Source organism: Monoraphidium neglectum, assembly GCF_000611645.1.
Source record: "Monoraphidium neglectum strain SAG 48.87 unplaced genomic scaffold scaffold01063, whole genome shotgun sequence".
NCBI classification, from domain to species: Eukaryota; Viridiplantae; Chlorophyta; class Chlorophyceae; order Sphaeropleales; family Selenastraceae; genus Monoraphidium; species Monoraphidium neglectum.
Genome location: NW_014012565.1, coordinates 1 through 15,708, shown reverse-complemented (window position 1 = coordinate 15,708; position 15,708 = coordinate 1). Strand labels below are relative to the sequence as shown.

The 15,708-nt window shown below is 65.5% G+C and overlaps 5 protein-coding genes across 5 annotated transcripts in view; 3 read left to right on the top strand and 2 right to left on the bottom strand.

Annotated features, from left to right (window-relative positions):
• Window positions 1–341, top strand: part of MNEG_6510 (hypothetical protein) — a gene marked incomplete at both ends in the record, with an annotated part of 2,138 nt that extends 1,797 nt beyond the window's left edge. The window contains one exon of the mRNA XM_014045020.1: window positions 222–341. Coding sequence (XP_013900474.1) covers window positions 222–341 — 120 coding nt within the window. The remainder of the gene's footprint in view (window positions 1–221) is intronic.
• A 5,904-nt stretch (window positions 342–6,245) lies between these two features.
• On the top strand, window positions 6,246–7,218 carry MNEG_6509 (hypothetical protein; the record flags this gene model as incomplete). Its single annotated transcript, XM_014045019.1, has 4 exons — window positions 6,246–6,280; window positions 6,444–6,537; window positions 6,825–6,872; window positions 7,114–7,218. The coding sequence occupies 4 exons, from the start codon at window positions 6,246–6,248 to the stop codon at window positions 7,216–7,218; spliced, it is 282 nt and encodes a 93-aa protein (XP_013900473.1).
• A 1,575-nt stretch (window positions 7,219–8,793) lies between these two features.
• MNEG_6508 (hypothetical protein) lies at window positions 8,794–10,441 on the bottom strand (the record flags this gene model as incomplete). The annotated part of the gene is made up of 4 exons (XM_014045018.1): window positions 8,794–9,179; window positions 9,349–9,971; window positions 10,157–10,259; window positions 10,381–10,441. 4 exons carry the CDS (start codon window positions 10,439–10,441, stop codon window positions 8,794–8,796), a joined length of 1,173 nt encoding a protein of 390 aa, XP_013900472.1.
• Window positions 10,442–11,036: 595 nt separating this feature from the next.
• MNEG_6507 (Exosome complex exonuclease RRP43) lies at window positions 11,037–12,295 on the top strand (the record flags this gene model as incomplete). Its single annotated transcript, XM_014045017.1, has 2 exons — window positions 11,037–11,883; window positions 12,144–12,295. 2 exons carry the CDS (start codon window positions 11,037–11,039, stop codon window positions 12,293–12,295), a joined length of 999 nt encoding a protein of 332 aa, XP_013900471.1.
• Window positions 12,296–14,013: 1,718 nt separating this feature from the next.
• On the bottom strand, window positions 14,014–15,532 carry MNEG_6506 (inositol oxygenase; the record flags this gene model as incomplete). The annotated part of the gene is made up of 4 exons (XM_014045016.1): window positions 14,014–14,233; window positions 14,464–14,530; window positions 14,846–15,134; window positions 15,506–15,532. The coding sequence occupies 4 exons, from the start codon at window positions 15,530–15,532 to the stop codon at window positions 14,014–14,016; spliced, it is 603 nt and encodes a 200-aa protein (XP_013900470.1).
• Window positions 15,533–15,708: the final 176 nt, after the last annotated feature.

Genomic DNA, 15,708 nt, shown 5'->3' with positions numbered 1-15,708 from the left:
CATGGAGGGGGCGCGGGCGGGCGGGCTGTGCGTTCAGGGACCGGGAGGGGCCGCGGGTGCACCCGGGACGGTCTGGTCTGTCGGGTTACTGCGGGAGGGCAGGGGCCCAGGGCCATGCCCCGCGCGCGGCGGGCGCTGCGCTGGCCTCCCCGGCGCCCGCGTCTCACACGCCGCGCGCGGCCCGGCCGCTTGTTCGCCCCGCCGGCCCCTTCTGCTCGCAGAACAAGCGCAACCCCAAGGCCCCCGACTACAAGAGCAAGGATGGGGACATTGCCCTGTGGATCGACAGCCGCGCAACCCCCGAGTGGGTGCTCTCGAACCTGCCGCCTACGCAGGGGTGAGAGAGCGCAGCTCGCGGCAGCAGGCCGCCGCGGCCGCAGCTTCGGCGCGCCCCTCTGCCTTGCCGTGTTGATAGGTGGTGACTTGTGATTACAGTGGTGCGCTCGGTTGTGGTCACGCTTGCCTTCTTTGTTCAATTGTCGCGCAAGTAATGGCGCGTGCGACATGCAGTAATCAACAAGGGTTGGGCTCGTTGACTGAATGATTACAACACAGATCTGGCAGCCGGTCCAGTTGCGCGTCAGCAAGTTGTTCACCAGTGTTGGCCTCAGCGGGACAGCAACGGGCTGCATTGCGCCAGAGCTCGCTGGACAGCAGCCCGCCGGGGCGACGTCGCTCAATGTCGGAGGCTGTCTATGCCACCCTTTGTTGCCAGCACCCCTTCCACACGCCTGCTATGACAACCTGGGCCGCGCGCACCTTTAAACCCGCTGCGACTTCTGTCGTGCCCACGTGCAGCCGCGATGAGCCGTCGGCGACGGCGATGATCCAAAGCTGCTGCCCCAGCGGCCGTGGGCCGCGGCAGCCGCGGCCGTCGTTCCGCATGCCCTGCGCCCCGCCCTGTATTATGCACAGGCGCTGCGCGTCGCTGAACTCCGCCTGCGTCGCGGCCGCATTTCGATCGCAGGCACGGGACGTGGCTGCGCGAATATATTGCTGTTGCACTTGGGCACACAAGCCATTACGAACGACGCAAAAGGCTGCAAAAATCCATGGCACGTTGACCAGTCAGAGAATCCTCAATCACGGGCAGCTCAGCAACACAGGAAGTGTCGTGCAGTGAAAAGCCGCCAGCCACACATAGCGACCCTGTCAGGATTGTGTGAGAGTTTCTGGCGTCTACAATCCATCAGGCCGCTGAGGCCTCATGCAGACAAAACCCCCAATGTCATCCAGCTCAAACGTCTGCAGCATGTCAGTGTCTGCTTTTGACCTTGCTGTGCGGCTCGTATGCCCAAAGGACATCATGCCCATATCCAAATACCTCTGCACTTGCCAGGTATGCTACAGTACACATTGAATGCTGGAGAAACCCTACATTTGAAGCTCAAGTGCCCTATGATCCTGCAACATGCTGCCATCATGCATGGCAAGACGCCTCAGAGCCTTCCCTCTTGCTTTGCACAGATGGGAGAGGGGGTCGAAATGATGAATCAGGCGTGGCATGACCACCGCTGCCTTTCAGAGTGCGGACGGAAGCTTTGGATGACAGGTGACTGCATGTGAGGGGAATAAATCAAACGCAGTGCAGTAGCCTGCATTCATGTACCTTGCCAGCGGGCGGGCGCCCAGTCGAACGAAGTGCGCGGCATGGGGGCTGCGGTTAATCGTCAAAACATTGTTCTGCCGAATCCTTTCCAACCCTTGGCGGCAAAGCAGAGGGCGGGGAAGTGGGGCCAGCGCTACGGCCTGCAACCTCAGCTGGTGACGGGGGTGACAGGCCCGCCGAGGTGCTGCGTGGCAGCTGCGGCCAGCAGCTTGCCGTGCGGCAGCGCGGCGAGCGCGCAGGGGCCAGCCTTTAAAGCTCACGAAGCAGAGCGGGGCAATGTAAAAAAAGCCTGACAGCTCCGACGATCACATCGCGCTGCAACCAGACCTTTTTTTTATTCTTCAAATCACCGTAGCTGAAACAACACCGCGCTGCGTGCACGGAACGCGAACCAACAAAACGTGCACAAGCATTTACTTCCGCCTTCAGGAGATGGCTCGCGGTTGCTGGGTGGTCCTAGCAGGTGGGCCCCGCCAGGCCATCCAGTCAGCCTGCCCGGGCCTGGATCCGATTGGGCTAGACGCCCTCATACTGCAGCCAATCAAGCTGTGCATCTGTTTTATGCCTTTGAAGATGTGGGCGGCGATCGCTCCCTGGCTTCATGTTGCCGTCCTTGCCTGCTGTGCGACGCAACGACTAAAAGACCTGCCCCGCCCATCCCAATATCCGCAGTGGCCTTGCTCCTGGCTCCTGGTGCAATGGCTGCATCCCTGAAGGCCGGTGGCCTGCTGGAACAGAGGCGCCATCTTTTGGAAGCTAATCTCGCGCGTCCACGTCAGCTGGGCGAGAAGGCCGCCGATGCGGGCGTCCCTCCGGCTGTTGATTTACTGGGTCACGTTATTATCCACAAGATCCCTGAAGTGCGGGACACAATTAGGGAGGCCCTTGATGGCTCGAACCACGGTCCAGGCAGCGGCCGCAACGGTGGAGGTAACCCCCTCAACCTATCCAGTAATAACCGCCCTGCTGCAAACGCAGATGCGAGGGTAATGACCAGTGATGTGCAGGCATGCATCAGGCGTGCATGCCCTCCGGCATGTGTGAGTCCAGTCTCTTTCTTGCGCTCCACACAGTGCGCAGCATGCCGCAGTACTTGTTAAAATTTTCAAAACTTGTGATCATTGCGCACGCATGCGCTGCATGTGTGTGCAGCACAACCACGCATTGCAATCCACGTACATGATGAACCATATGGACCTGACTACTGGTCCAACTTTCAATGTGCCTTCTTTCACTGTGGCATGACTTCAGTATTGAGGAATCAGCACGGCGACATGCACCGGCCCGCAGCAAAGTAATACTGAAGGATGCACGACCTGTACGTGCGGTAGCTTGACAGCTATGAATTAACGATTGTGATTATTCACTGGTGCTGCAGCAATCGCAGCATTCATTATTGACAAAGACGCCTGCGTATGTCATGCTGCCAAACAACAATCATGTGCCTTGGACGGCCAGCAATTCAAAACCCAATCGCAGACAAGTAAGACGTACAGCTCCGCTGCGTCCTGAAGCATGTTCACCTTGTAATTCATGTGTCAAAAGCACGTATCATGCCAAGAAAAAACGGCAAATTGCTATTCGTGCTTGGCAGAAAATCAATTGCAACATGCGCCGCGGGGTTGCAGAGTCGTCCGTGCTGCTGCTGTGATGAGCAAGTGCGCAAGAGGCAGCAGGAGCGCGCGCGAGCCTTGCGCTCTGCAGCCTTGTGCAGCCTCACACCAGGAGACCGGCCATCATGGGAGTGATCAGGTTCGGCTCGCGACCACTTTGTTTCCGGGCTTCAAAGCACAGGCATCAGAGGCACCGACCATTACTGTTTGCAGCGCGTTGACAGTCACATCCGCAAACAGTGAAAACGTTGCAAATCAGCCAACAAGGTTGAGATGCTGCATATGCAGGTTGACTCACTCGGAGTCAAGGCCTGCAGTCAAGTTGTGAACCACTGGCAAACAAGGTTTTGCGGCTGCGTGTGCGAGTTAAGCAAGGTGTATGCCGCTGGAAAGGGCAGCAGCAACAGCATTCACAGCAACACCAGCAGGAAACAACTTTGAGACTGACAAGGTGGGGGAGCGGCAGCTCTGCCGGGCCAAAAAGGGTGCTTGTGGATGCCTTGAAGCCTCAGTAAAACAACTCAACACCCCACTTAGTGCCCGTTCGCCACGCGTGCCTCTGCCCACAACCTCAGCAGGGAGCTCAGTCCATCTTGGCTGCTGTTGCTGCTATTGCATGGTGCCGATATGTCAAGTGCCACTGCTTGCTTTGAGCTACCCCCTCGAACAAGGGGTAGCTGCAACTCAAATTCGGCAGTCCTTGGGTTGCACTTAATGCGTGGTATGTCCATAGCTACCATACAGGGTTTGCTTGGTACCATGCCTGGAGTAGGCAAAAGATTACACCCCTCTCAACAGGGTTTACCCGGCCCGCACCCTGGCCGCGGCTGCTGCCCTGGCGGTCGGCTGATCTTGCAGCAGCACAGCAGCTTCCGCTCGGACGAGAAGTCCCTCGCTGCGGACACGTGGCGCGGCTGCGTCTGAGGGCTGCGGACTACCAGCCTCAGGGTGGTGCGGCCGTGGAGCTATGTGGCCACCAGGAACATCTTGCCTGGGGGTGAGGTGTTGAAGCAAGGGCTGCAAGTTGTGCAGTTTGGTGTATGTGTGTGTGTGTGGGGGAGGCCGGGGGGTGTGCGCACACATGCACGTGGCGCTTTTGCGCATGAAAGCGGGCGCGCGCGCACGCATACACAATTCTGGTGTGCACGTTGGCGTATGCGTTTGTCTGTGTTCATGGGTGTTGAAGGGCAGCTGTTGCAGTAACCGTTGTTGCTGGTAAGTCCACTCAGTCTTTTCAGCTGCGAACACATCCCTTGCAGGGCCAGCTCAGGACGCATCGCAACCAACGCAACCCTGCGTGTGTGCAAGCAGCACCACCAGTGGCATTGATGGCCGCTGCCAGCTCAGCGTTGGTGGCGTTGTTGGCATCCTGCAACCGAAAGCACACCAGGCCCACCCGCGGCGGCGCAGCAATCTCAAACCGGGCGTCAGCGCGCGCCTGGGGCGGCCAAAAACAGGTCGTGCGGTTGTGGGGTGCATAAGACAGCTTAGGGGGTTAAGTCCAACAAGAGTGCTGTTCTCTCGCATGGCATAACCAGCCGCATGCGTACGCCCGGGCCAGCAGCCATTGCGAGAGCGACCGGCCCCCCCGTACCCATTGTTGAGCTTGACCACCACCCTTGGTTGACAAATGAGCCCAATCCTGCCTCCTGGCCCCCCTCCAACACCATCACCTGGTCTGCCACCCAGGCCGCCATGGTGCAGTGGCGGCGTATCAGGGCGCGCAGCTTCTCGGTGCCGTACATGCGGAGCACCATCCACAGCTTCAGCGCCCTTTGGGGATGCATGGCAGGGCGCAAGCGCTCGTAGAGCAGCACTCGTGCTGCGCCTGTCAGGCGTCCTGGGTCAGCGTGGCTCCGGGACTCCGTGCCCATGACGGTCGGCAGGGGCTCGTCAGCGGCGGAGAGGTGCGCGGCGGAGCGCCGGGCGCTGGACCTCGACGCTGACCCTGAATTATATTATGTCGGCATAATAGTTGCTGACAAGGTTGATCTGCCACACTTGTGGCGGCTGGAGGTCCCACCCGCAAGATCAGATGAGATAATCTTAGCCTGGGGCTTCCAGTCTATTGGTGGTACAGATACGATCCAGCAGTACTTTGAAACTGTTCTGTACTGCATACAACACACACCTCAGCGCAGACAGTCTGCTGTGCCTGCGCTCGCCATCATGTTGATTGGGAGCGCTCTCCTGCGGAGACTCGCCGGGTACGCTCCGGCAAAGGACGCATTTGGTACTGCTACGCTCGCCGTGCCGCCTTGCGGCTGTACGTTGGTTTGGCGACAGCAGCAGCGGCGGCGGCGGCGACGCACAGCAGTCACTCGTGCGCGCCATGAAGCCGGGGCCGCCAACCTCATTTTGCACACGCACATGCCCCGCGATGCATTGCAGAGTCGCGCCACGCGGGCTCGCCGCAGCGGGCGGTGCGCCGGTGCGGGCCTATGCTGAGGGCGCGAGTGCCCCGAGCGGCGAGCAGCAGGGGAGCACCAAGGGACTCATTTTCGACGCAGAGTGAGCCGCCGCCGCAACACGATCGCCGCCGCACTGCACCCCCGCTCACCTCTAGTGATTTCCGCCCCTAAGGAGTGTACCTTGAGGGTCCGAAAGACAGCCAGCGGCTGGGGGCCGATCTGGTGCGGCTGTTTCGATTGCTCAGCGGCGCACGGCTCTCCCCCCACCCTCAAATCAACATGCACATGCAACCCGCCCCTGCCTGACTTGCTCTTCAGGGGAGACTCCGACCGCCGCAACACGGGTGAGCGCCGCCCCTGCGGCCGCCGCGCGCGCCGCCCGCGCGCGCCGCTTGCTATTGCGCGCCACAGCCCCTAATGGCGCGGCCTGCCCCCGTCCCTGGCCCCGGCTGCCGGCCCCGCCCCCGCTCCGGCGCCGCCTACCACCCCCCTCGCACCCCGCCCTCTCCGCTGCCGCCACGGGGCGCCATCACAGTCGTCCTGACAGGCAATTTTGGCAGTGACCTGAAGCTGAGCCAGCTGCCCAGCGGCACGAACGTCGCCTCAGTTGCAATGGCGGTCACCCACTCGAAGGACAAGACAAGCTGGTGGGTCCCCGAAAAGCCAGAAACACTGCCTGCCCAGCAGATGCAGGCGCCGCAGCCGCCATGCCCCGCTGTATCCCGCCGTCCCCACGGGCCGCGCCCTGTCCCGCCCCCAGAGAAACTCGCAACTGTGGGGCGCCGCGGCCTGCGCCCGCGCCCCCCGCAGGTTCCGCGTCGAGATGTACTCGCCGCTGGCTGAGGAGGCCACGGCACGCGTGGGGCGCGGCAGCAGGGTCACAATCAACGGGTTTCTGAAGGAGGTGCGGCAATGGGGGCAGCTGCCAAGCAGCTGCCTCGTGCCTCTAGACAGTCGCACGTGTTTGATTGCGCGAGCCCGAGCGCGCAATCACCGGCCGAGCGATGGCCGAGCGGCCGCGCGGCGCGTGAAGGCCGCGGCGTGGGCATGCGCAAGTGCAGGGGCGGCCGCGGCTTGTTCTGAGGGCGGCGCGTCCGGCGCCATGATCGAGCTTGAGTAGAGCCGCAGGAGCCGCCTGCTTCTCACCCTGCCCCGCGCCCCGCACCCGCCCAAACCCCACCCGTGCCCCAGGACACCTGGGTGGACAAGGCCACAAACAGCCGCCGCTCAAAGATCAAGGTGACCCCGTGCAGAGGGTTGTTTGCCGCACACGCCCACAGCTCGCCGCACTGCAGCGCAGCCTTTGGCCCCAGCTCTGCTGCCTGCGACGTGCCGCCTCAAAGGCCGCTTGCCCGCGTGAGAACAGCAGAACGAGGCGATCAGCGCGGCCGGCGCCGCGCCCGTTGCCTCCCAGCCCTCGCCAACTGCCCCTGCCCCTGGCCCTGCCCGCCCCTCATCCCGTCCTCTTGCTCTGCGCCAGGTCATCGCGCAGTCGCTAGGCATCGTGTCCTTGCGCGGCCCGAACCAGCAGGACGGCGCGGGCGCGGGCGCCTCTGACAGCGCCCCGTCGGCGGCTGCGGCATAGGGTCAGCGCGTGCAGGTCCCAGCGCCTCGCAGCAGCTCGGCCCCGCGGCGGCCGCTGCGTCTCGCCCCTCTGCCTTCGCATGCCGCTGCCTTTGCGTGCCGCTAGGTGATGACTACAGGTTACATTGATGTGCCCGGGTGTGGTCACACACGTGTGTTAATTTGGTCAATCGTTGCGCAAGTGCAGGCACCGCGACCTCAAATAATAGATCAGGGTCAAGATTCCACTCAACTGGAAAATGATCACAGCACAGTTTTATGAGCCGATTTAGCTGCTCAAAAGCAGGTTCTCCATCAGCCTTTGCACACAGCAGAACAGCAACACGCAGCCTCACAACAGAGCGGGAGAAACGACCGACACGAGGTTGTACAAAGAAGAGATACTCTTGAGCAGTTGAGCCTGGCAGCTTCCAAAAAGTGGTCGTCCATTGGCTGCAGAGCATCGTCCATGGGTGGGCCAGGCCTCAGCCGCGACCAAACGCGATAAAATGAGGGTGGAGCAGACGTGGGCGGCGGCGCCGCACGCCGGAGGCGTCACGATGGGGCGCAAGCGGCGGCTGCACACTGCCGGGCGCAACAGGGCGGGAAGCCGCGTGCGAGCGAGGCACCTTCGAGATCTCTCATATGGAGGGGAGGGCCAACAGCTCCGAAGAGACACACACAGAAGAAGAGGCAGAGGGCTCACGCGCCTGATACGCCCCCTGGAGGGAAACGCACAAACAGCCCACAAATCAACCGAAAGAACCCCAGCCGGCGGCAGCGCACCATGCAGCCCGGCGCCGGCGGGCGGGTGCGGGCCAGGTGCGGAGGAGGAGGAGGGGGTGTATGGGAAGAGGGTTGCTTCCCCCACAGCCGAGCCCGCAGGCGGGGCCGCGGCCGAAACGACCGCCAGCGCACCGGCTGAGGCAACTTAAGAACGTTGGCAGTTTCGCGCCCAGTCACCAGGCGGTGCGGCCTCCGCAAGAACGCAGCCCGCGGCTGGGGCCCTGGCAAGGCCCAGGGGGCGGCGTTAGGGGTGGGATGGGAAAATGGGGGCGAGAGGCAGGGCCCGCGGGTCAGCCAGGCCAGGCCGGCCATCCAGGGGCGCAAGCGCCGGCGGCAAGGGGCGCACTCGACCAGCGCGCCGCGCTGCGTTGGCGTTCTAAGCCTCGGGCGCTGGTGATGGGGAAGGCTGCTCTCGGGGCTTGTGACAGCGCACCCCTCGGAGGGCGCGGCAAAGGGATGGTGGTCGCCCGGCGCGACTTTGCCGAAAGTCACGTCACGCCGAGGCGCGGTGGGCGGCTCAATAGAGGTTATTCAGTTCACAGGAGGGCAGTTCATAGAATCTGGTGCCGCCGACGGCGACCGTGGCAGCGAGTGGAGGCTCGCGAGGACATTGTAGCTGGGCGCCAGCCGGCCAGCCATCCAGCGGGCGCGACTGTGGCGGCAGCGGCGGCTGCCGTCCACAGTCCGCTGCTGGCGCAAGCTGCATTGGCAGACCCCAAGGGATGCGCGCCCGCCTCATGGCCCAAGCAGCCCGGGTGGGCTGGACTGCAGCGCGGGCTCAATGGTGCAAGACAGTCTGCTGGGGCGACCGTCAGGCGCGGGCGCCCCTGCCTGCGTAGACGCCCCTCTCCACGACGAAATCCGAGGGCATGGGCACCGCCTCCAAACCAACCACCAGCCCGGCCCGCTCGCCCCCCTGCGCGGCGCCGTACGCCTGCCACGGGTGCGCGGCCGCCGCCGACGCGTCGCAGGGGGCCGCCTGCCCCTGCTGCTGGTGCTGCTGCTGCTGCCAGCGCACCCACGTGGTGACCTGGTCGGCGGCCACCGCCAAGGGGCGGGCGTCGTCGCCCAGCAGCTGCGGCGGGAGCACCTCCCGATAGTATGTGCAGTCGCGCCCGCAGGCGGGCGCATAGGGCGGGGTGAGCACGTCCAGCACGGCGCAGGGGCTGAGCGCCGTGAACGAGTGGATGTTGCCGCCTTGTCGATGTGGGGTGTGTGTGGGGCAAGGGAGGGGTGGGTGAGCTGGAGGGGGCTCGCGGTTGCGAACTCTTGTGCTGACGGGGGGCGGGCGTGCGATGTGAGGAGTTGGGGCGTCGCAACGCATGACCAAGCGCCGAATGGGCCGCGCTAGGCTTTCGGCGCTCACCGTCGGCGGGGAAGAGCACAGACGTGGGCGTGGGCGCGGTGAGCACGCGGTCTGCCGCCAGCCGTGCCGCGCGCACGCCGCAGAGAGATCTGCTGCAGCTGCTGGCCGCGCTGCCTGTACTGCTGCTGTCCCCTGCCCCGGCACCCTCCTGTTGCCGCTGCTGCTGCTGCTGCTGCTGCTGCTGCTGCTGCTGCTGCTGCTGCTGCTGCTGCTGCTGCTGTGGTTGCTGCTGCTTTTGGTTGTCATGCCTCCGCTTGAGCCGCAGCTGCTGTTGAAATTGCTGCTGTTGCTGCCCGGTCAGCTGCGGCGCCGCCGATTGCCGACGTTCGGCCTGCTGCCGCCGCTGCGCCTCGTCGTCCGCCTCGCCCCCGCACAGATGGTGCGGCTGCCGTCCCAGCTGCTGCGCCTCCTCCTCATCGTCCTCTCCGCCGCCGCCGCCCGGCGGGTCGAGCCAGTCGTAGGCCCGGATGTGGAGCGAGCCGAACAGCAGGCGCGAGAAGACCGTCATCCCGGGGTGGTTGTGCAGCGGGATGCGCGCGCCCTGCGGCAGCTGGAATATCCCTATTGTCATAACATCATCCTCGTGTATGTGAAGGTAAGTGATTGCCGAGCCGGCAAAGGGGCTGCAGGGGCCGACAGGGGGGGGGCGTGGGCGGACGGCTCTCAGTGAAGGGGGGCTGCGTGCAGCTGGCGCCGCCGCGGGAGATGGGCTGGCGTGGCAAGCTGGAGATGGAGGGCTCCACACACAAGGCATGACGAAGGAAAAGCACTCAAGCGAGCAACCCGCGGCACGTAAGCTGCCGCTCACCTGGGTGGCAGGTGCGCAACGTGCGCCCGCTGCGCGCGCGTGGCTGGGGTGTTGCCCCGGCCGTGCGCTTCGGAGACGCCCAGGTGCTCCAGGGGTATGCCGTCTGCAGCGTCATGAACAGCGTTGGAGGTCGGCTCCGGAACACACGCCAGCGCCAGTCACCCAAACGGCATCGCTCCTTGCACTAGCGACCTCCCGCCTAGGTAGGGCCACACTCCACTCACCGATCGCACTGCAGACCTCGTGCACGTCCGCAGCATCGATCACACCTCCCTTTCCAATCATTTTGGCGCGGACGAGCTCGTAGAGCGCCTTCACCCGGTTGCTGCTGTCATGGGTGTTTGGGTCCTTGATGCTCGAGGCACGGCCCATGACTGCTTCCGAGGAATGCAAATGAATCTCTGCTGCCATGCCGCCCGCGCGGGGCGCTCAGGGAGGGCTGCCACGGCTGGTCCCGTAGTCGACCGCTCACTTGATGTGCCTGCAAGCCTGTGTCTCAGGCCGTGGCCAAGCCCAGAACTGTTGACGGCAACTTTTTGAAATCCACTGATGCGTGTGTCAAGGAATTCGTCGCAGCTGCAGGACGGCGAGGGGCTTGTACGTACTCAGGTGGTCGCGAAGCTGCGCGCTGCTGATTTATATACGGTGATATTTGCACGTCCATGCAAGCAACGAGATGCAACTTCTACGTCGAGTTACCTTTGTGGCGATACACCACAGAACAGCGAATTTCCCGGCAGTCAGATCTATCGCTGGTACAGTCAGATCGCTGTGAACGCTTACAACACCGCAGAGAGGGCTTCCTCTGGGGAAAGAAAGACATTCTAATTGGACGTACGCACACGCGCCATCGAGCAGCAATCAGCGGGCCGCAGCATACATGGCAGCAACGCTGCCGCCCGCAGCCGCAGCGGCCGCGCCTGCAGCGCAGCATCAGCATCCGCACCACAATGACCACGAGCAGCACCAGCAGCTGCAGGCTGACGCGTTCAAGCGCCTCTACCCTGAGCAGTTCTTCGCGCGCTTTGCTGCCGAGGGCGTCCGCCCCGACGGCCGCGGCCTCTCGACGCCGCGCCCCGTCACAATCGGCCTCGGCGCTGTCGGCGCAGCCGACGGCTCGGCTCTCGTGAAGGTCGGCCCCACCGCTGTCCTCGCCGGCTGCCGCCTCGAAGTCGCCGTGCCGCCCGACGACGCCCCAGGGGTTGGCCAGGTCGTCGTGTCCGCAGAGCTCTCCGCCCTCGCCAGCGGCGCGTGGCGCCCCGGCCGCGCCGCGCCCGAGGCGCACGAGCTCGCGGCGCGCGTCTCGCAGCTGCTGACCGGGCCGTCGGGCGTCCTGGACGCGAGACAGCTCTGCATCTCGCCCGGCGCGGCGGTGTGGGTGCTGTATTTGGACCTATACGTGCTGGACGCCGCCGGCGGCCTGCTTGATGCCGCGCTGCTCGCCGCGGCCGCGGCGCTGCGCGACTGCCGCCTGCCCTCCGTGCACCTAACAGACGAGGGCAACGTCGAGCGCGGCCCCGACCCGGAAGCTTCCGCCGACGGCGGCGCTGGCGGCGGCGGCGGCGGCGGCGGCGGCGACAGCACGGCGCTGCGGCTGGCGGCGGCGCCGGTGTGCTTGACGTGCGGCGTATACAAGGGGGCCGTGGTGGTGGACCCGGACCACGAGGAGGAGGCGCTGATGGGGGCGCGCGTCAGCGTGGTGGTGGACGGGGAGGGCGGGCTGCTAGGTGAGCACGGGGGGCGCGGGCGCAACAGCGGGGTGGACTGCAGCCGGCGGCTCTGTGTGTCGCATTGCAGGGCGGGCGCGAGGTCGGTCGATTGGGCCCAAGGGGGCCCTCGTCACAGGCCGACGTGTGCGGGCACATGCGCATTGCTGACGCATCCCGCCTCTAGAGCTTCTCTCATCTGATGTACAGGCCAGTTCTCTGTGCTCGGCCAATCTTTTCCGGGTTTGCATTCCCCCCTGCGCCCCGACGTGCGCGCACAGGCGTGTTCAAGCCTGGCGGCTCAGCGCTGGTCGCGCCCCAGACGCTGCTGACGTGCGTCGCGCTGGCGCAGGCGCGGCAGAGGGAGGTGCAGGCGCAGCTCGAGGCGGCGCTGCGGCAGCAGCGGGAGCAGCAGCGGCCAGAGGGAGGGTGATTACGTGTAAACTCGCGACCCTGTTGCCCGTTCTCCCGGGTCGGTGCTCAGGGAAGGGCGGCTGAGTCGGCGGGCTGGTGCTGGGTGGCTGCAAACACCCTGTCCTGTGCTGTTGCTGCCCAGCATTCTGCCTGCAACAGCGGGTGATGGCGTCGCGGCGGCATTACATCAATTCGTGTGTCTCAGAGGGAACAGGCGGGGCAGCCGCGGCGCGCACTCGTAGCGACCCCAGCTGAAGCGCAGCCCCCGCGGGGCCGCCTCGACGGCGGCGGGGCGCGGGGGACGGCGAGGCAGGGGCGCACTGAGCACGCGTGCGCGGGCATAACTTGTGCGCGCCTGTAGCCGCGTTGGGGATCAGTTTTCGCTCTGTCGCTCGGTCAGTGCAGGTGGCGTGCGGTTTGCGGCATGCGTGGGGGAAGGGGGCATCGCGTCTCTGGCTTGCGCCGCGCCTCGGCGCGCACGAATGAGTGCGCGCAGGGGCGCGCATAGCAGAGCGCGGCTCGCTCGCGGCGGAGGGGGGGGGGGGTATAGGGGGGTATACGCGCCGCGATGCAAAGCAGGAAAAGGAACAAAAGTGCATGGTGGTGTGACAAAATGGGCGCCGCCGTTGCCGCGCCGCTCATCAAAATTTTGGGCCAGAGGCCGCGCGGCCACCCAAGCAGGCGAGCGCGCGCTTCCTCTCGCCCTTTGAAGCCGCGCGCAGCCGCAAATCGGACAAAGGCTGCGGGCTGGGCTAAATGGACTTGGATAGCCGCTGGCATGCGAACTGCATGCGCGGCGGCTGCAGCACACCGACCAGCCCAAGGGTGCGCAGGGCGGCTCCCAAACCAACCCAAAAGACGACACAGCAGCAGCAGCAGCAGCAGCAGCAGCAGCAGCAGCAGCAGCAGCAGCAGGGACAGCAGCAGCAGCAGCAGCAGCAGCAGTAGCAGCAGCAGCAGCAGGGACAGCAGCCGCAGTGACAGCAGACGCAGCAGCAGCGGCAGCAGAAGCAGCGGCAGCAGCAGCAAGGCAAAAAAAAGCAGCGCAAGGGGCCACGTCCCGTTGCAGCAGGCAAAAGCAGGGTATCTCAGGCGCCCAAGGGACGCCCCAAAGCTCTGGAAGGGCCCGAAGCGCGGCACACGGCCGGCGCCGCGGCGGGAGGGCGCGCGGGCGGCGGGGCGCTGTCGCGCGCCCAAACCCAACCGGGTCACCGGAGGGCAGCACAGGCGGGCTGCGACCCCTCGCCGAACGCGTCTGGTGCGGCGGCTATCAAAACTCTCGGCGTTGTCTTCTCTCGGCCGCGGCGCGGCTCTTGCGTGGGAGCCTGCCTCCAAAACCAACTCGTCGCTCCTCGCACCACTATCAGGCCGTCAACACGCCAGGGGCGGCGGCGCAGCCGCTCGCGCCTCAACCACCAAACCCGCTCACCTTCAAAACTCGAACAACAAGGCACTGGCGCCGCCGCACTGCTCCTCAGGCAAGGGGAGGGCTCGCGCGCGCCGCCACAGGGCGGCGCGCGGCAGGCGCGGCGCCGGCGGCAGGACAGGGCGAGGGCGCCGTGGGCTCCGCTGCCGCCCCTTCGGCACGCAAGGCCTCGCAACAAGCTGCCTGGGCCGTCCGCTGTTCACGTTCACTCTCACGCGCCCTCACAGGGCCGCCCCGCGGCGCCATCAGCGTGCGCTGCGAGCTGTCACCCGTGGGACGGAATCCCCGCGTCACCCGGCGCGGCCGCGGCGTCACCAGTACAGCCTGTCGCTCCCTATGTACTTCGCGACGAGCGCCTCGTAGTGATCCGTCAGGGCGCGCCCGGTCAGCGCCTGCGGCGGCAGCTGCACGCGGCGGTACACCGACAGCCGCTGGAAGGCGGACAGCAGCGGCAGGCACGCCTCGTCGTCGGGGGACAGTAGGTTGCGGTACGCGCCGCCAGGGCGGGTGAGGCTGTAAAACTTTTGGTACCTGATTATACACATCGACCATTTCAGGAACAGTTTGCGGGTTTGAGAAAAGGATGAGCAGAAGGGCAATTCAAGGCGTTGGAGCCGGTCAGGTCGTTGACTGGAGGGGCGGAACAGGCATGAGGAGACCCAGGGGCGTCCGCCGGCGGAGCCGCTCTTCGCGTCGTCGCGGCTGTGGGTGTCAAGATGCGGACGAGGGGCGCTCCCCTACTGGGTGGCGCGGGCGCGCACCTGAGTATGAAGAGCGCCTCCTCTGGCAGCGCCACCTGGTTGAGTATCATCACAAGATACAGGTACTCTGAAGGGGAAGGGGTAGGGAGAGAGCAGCAGGGCGGGCCGCGGGGGGCAGCTGGGGTCAGCTGGGGTCCGCTGGGGCTGGGTTGATGGGTGTGTGGGCGCATGTCAAGCGTTGTTGCTGGGGAGGCGCGCGTGCCTGCGACGGCATCCCTTTCCGGCTCGACATGGCGCTTCCGTACGCTCCCTGCTTGCGCCCGCAGCGGCCTCGAACCCACGCGGCTCGGCGTAGGCCGCCGCCGGTGCGCCCCGCCCGGCCCGGCCGCGCCCAGCGCTACGCGCCGCGCCCCGCCAAGGCCCGCGCGCGGACCCGACCCACCTGGCGCCCCCCAGCTCATGTAGACCTCTTTGAGGCCGCACCCAGGAGAGTACACGCCCTCCGCCGTCGAGAACCCGCGCCGCCGCCGGTCGGGGTTGGCCGAGAACAGCTCAGAGTGCCCGATCTGCGGCGCGAACCGGCAGCCGAGCGGGTAGGTCTCGCCGGCGACGGCCCACTGGGGCTGGGCGCCCCAGGAGGGGTGGGCGAGCAGCTTCCCGAGGCCGTGGATGAGGCCGACCAGGGGGAGCCACTCCTTATCGGGGAAGGCGAGGCGGCAGAGCTCCGCCACCTGGGGGGTTGAATAAGAGGGGGGTGTCGGCAGGTGAGATGGCGGGAGAAGCAGTGTGCGCGTGCGTGGTGTGCGTGCGTGTTGTGTGTGTGTGTGTGTGTGTGTGTGTGTGTGTGTGTGTGTGTGTGCGCGCGCGCGTGTGCGAGATGCGCACCCCTTCACCTCTAGTTGTGCCCACTTTCGCTATGCCCAGGGCAATCAACCGCTGTTTGAGCCCCAGTGATGCTTGGTGCGGCGCCGTGCGCGCCCCAGCAGCAGATGCAACTGCAGCCGACGATGGCGACCGCGGCGTGGCGTCCCACACGCGCCGACGCGCCGCGTGCGCGTGCATGTGCCCCTGCACCCGCGCTCGTAGCGCCCCGCCGCCGCACCTGGAACGCATGCTCTTTCAGGGGCATTGTCGGGTCGAGCCCCTCGCTCGCGGGCGCCAGGCCGGCCTCGTACTCGGGCACCTCTGACAGGGCGTCCAGCGCCTCGGATATTGACAGCTCAGCGAGCTCCAGCTCAGCAAACGCGTGCGCCTGGCGCTTGGTGAAGTCTGGGGTGTGTGGGCGTGAGGGCGGGGCGACAGATA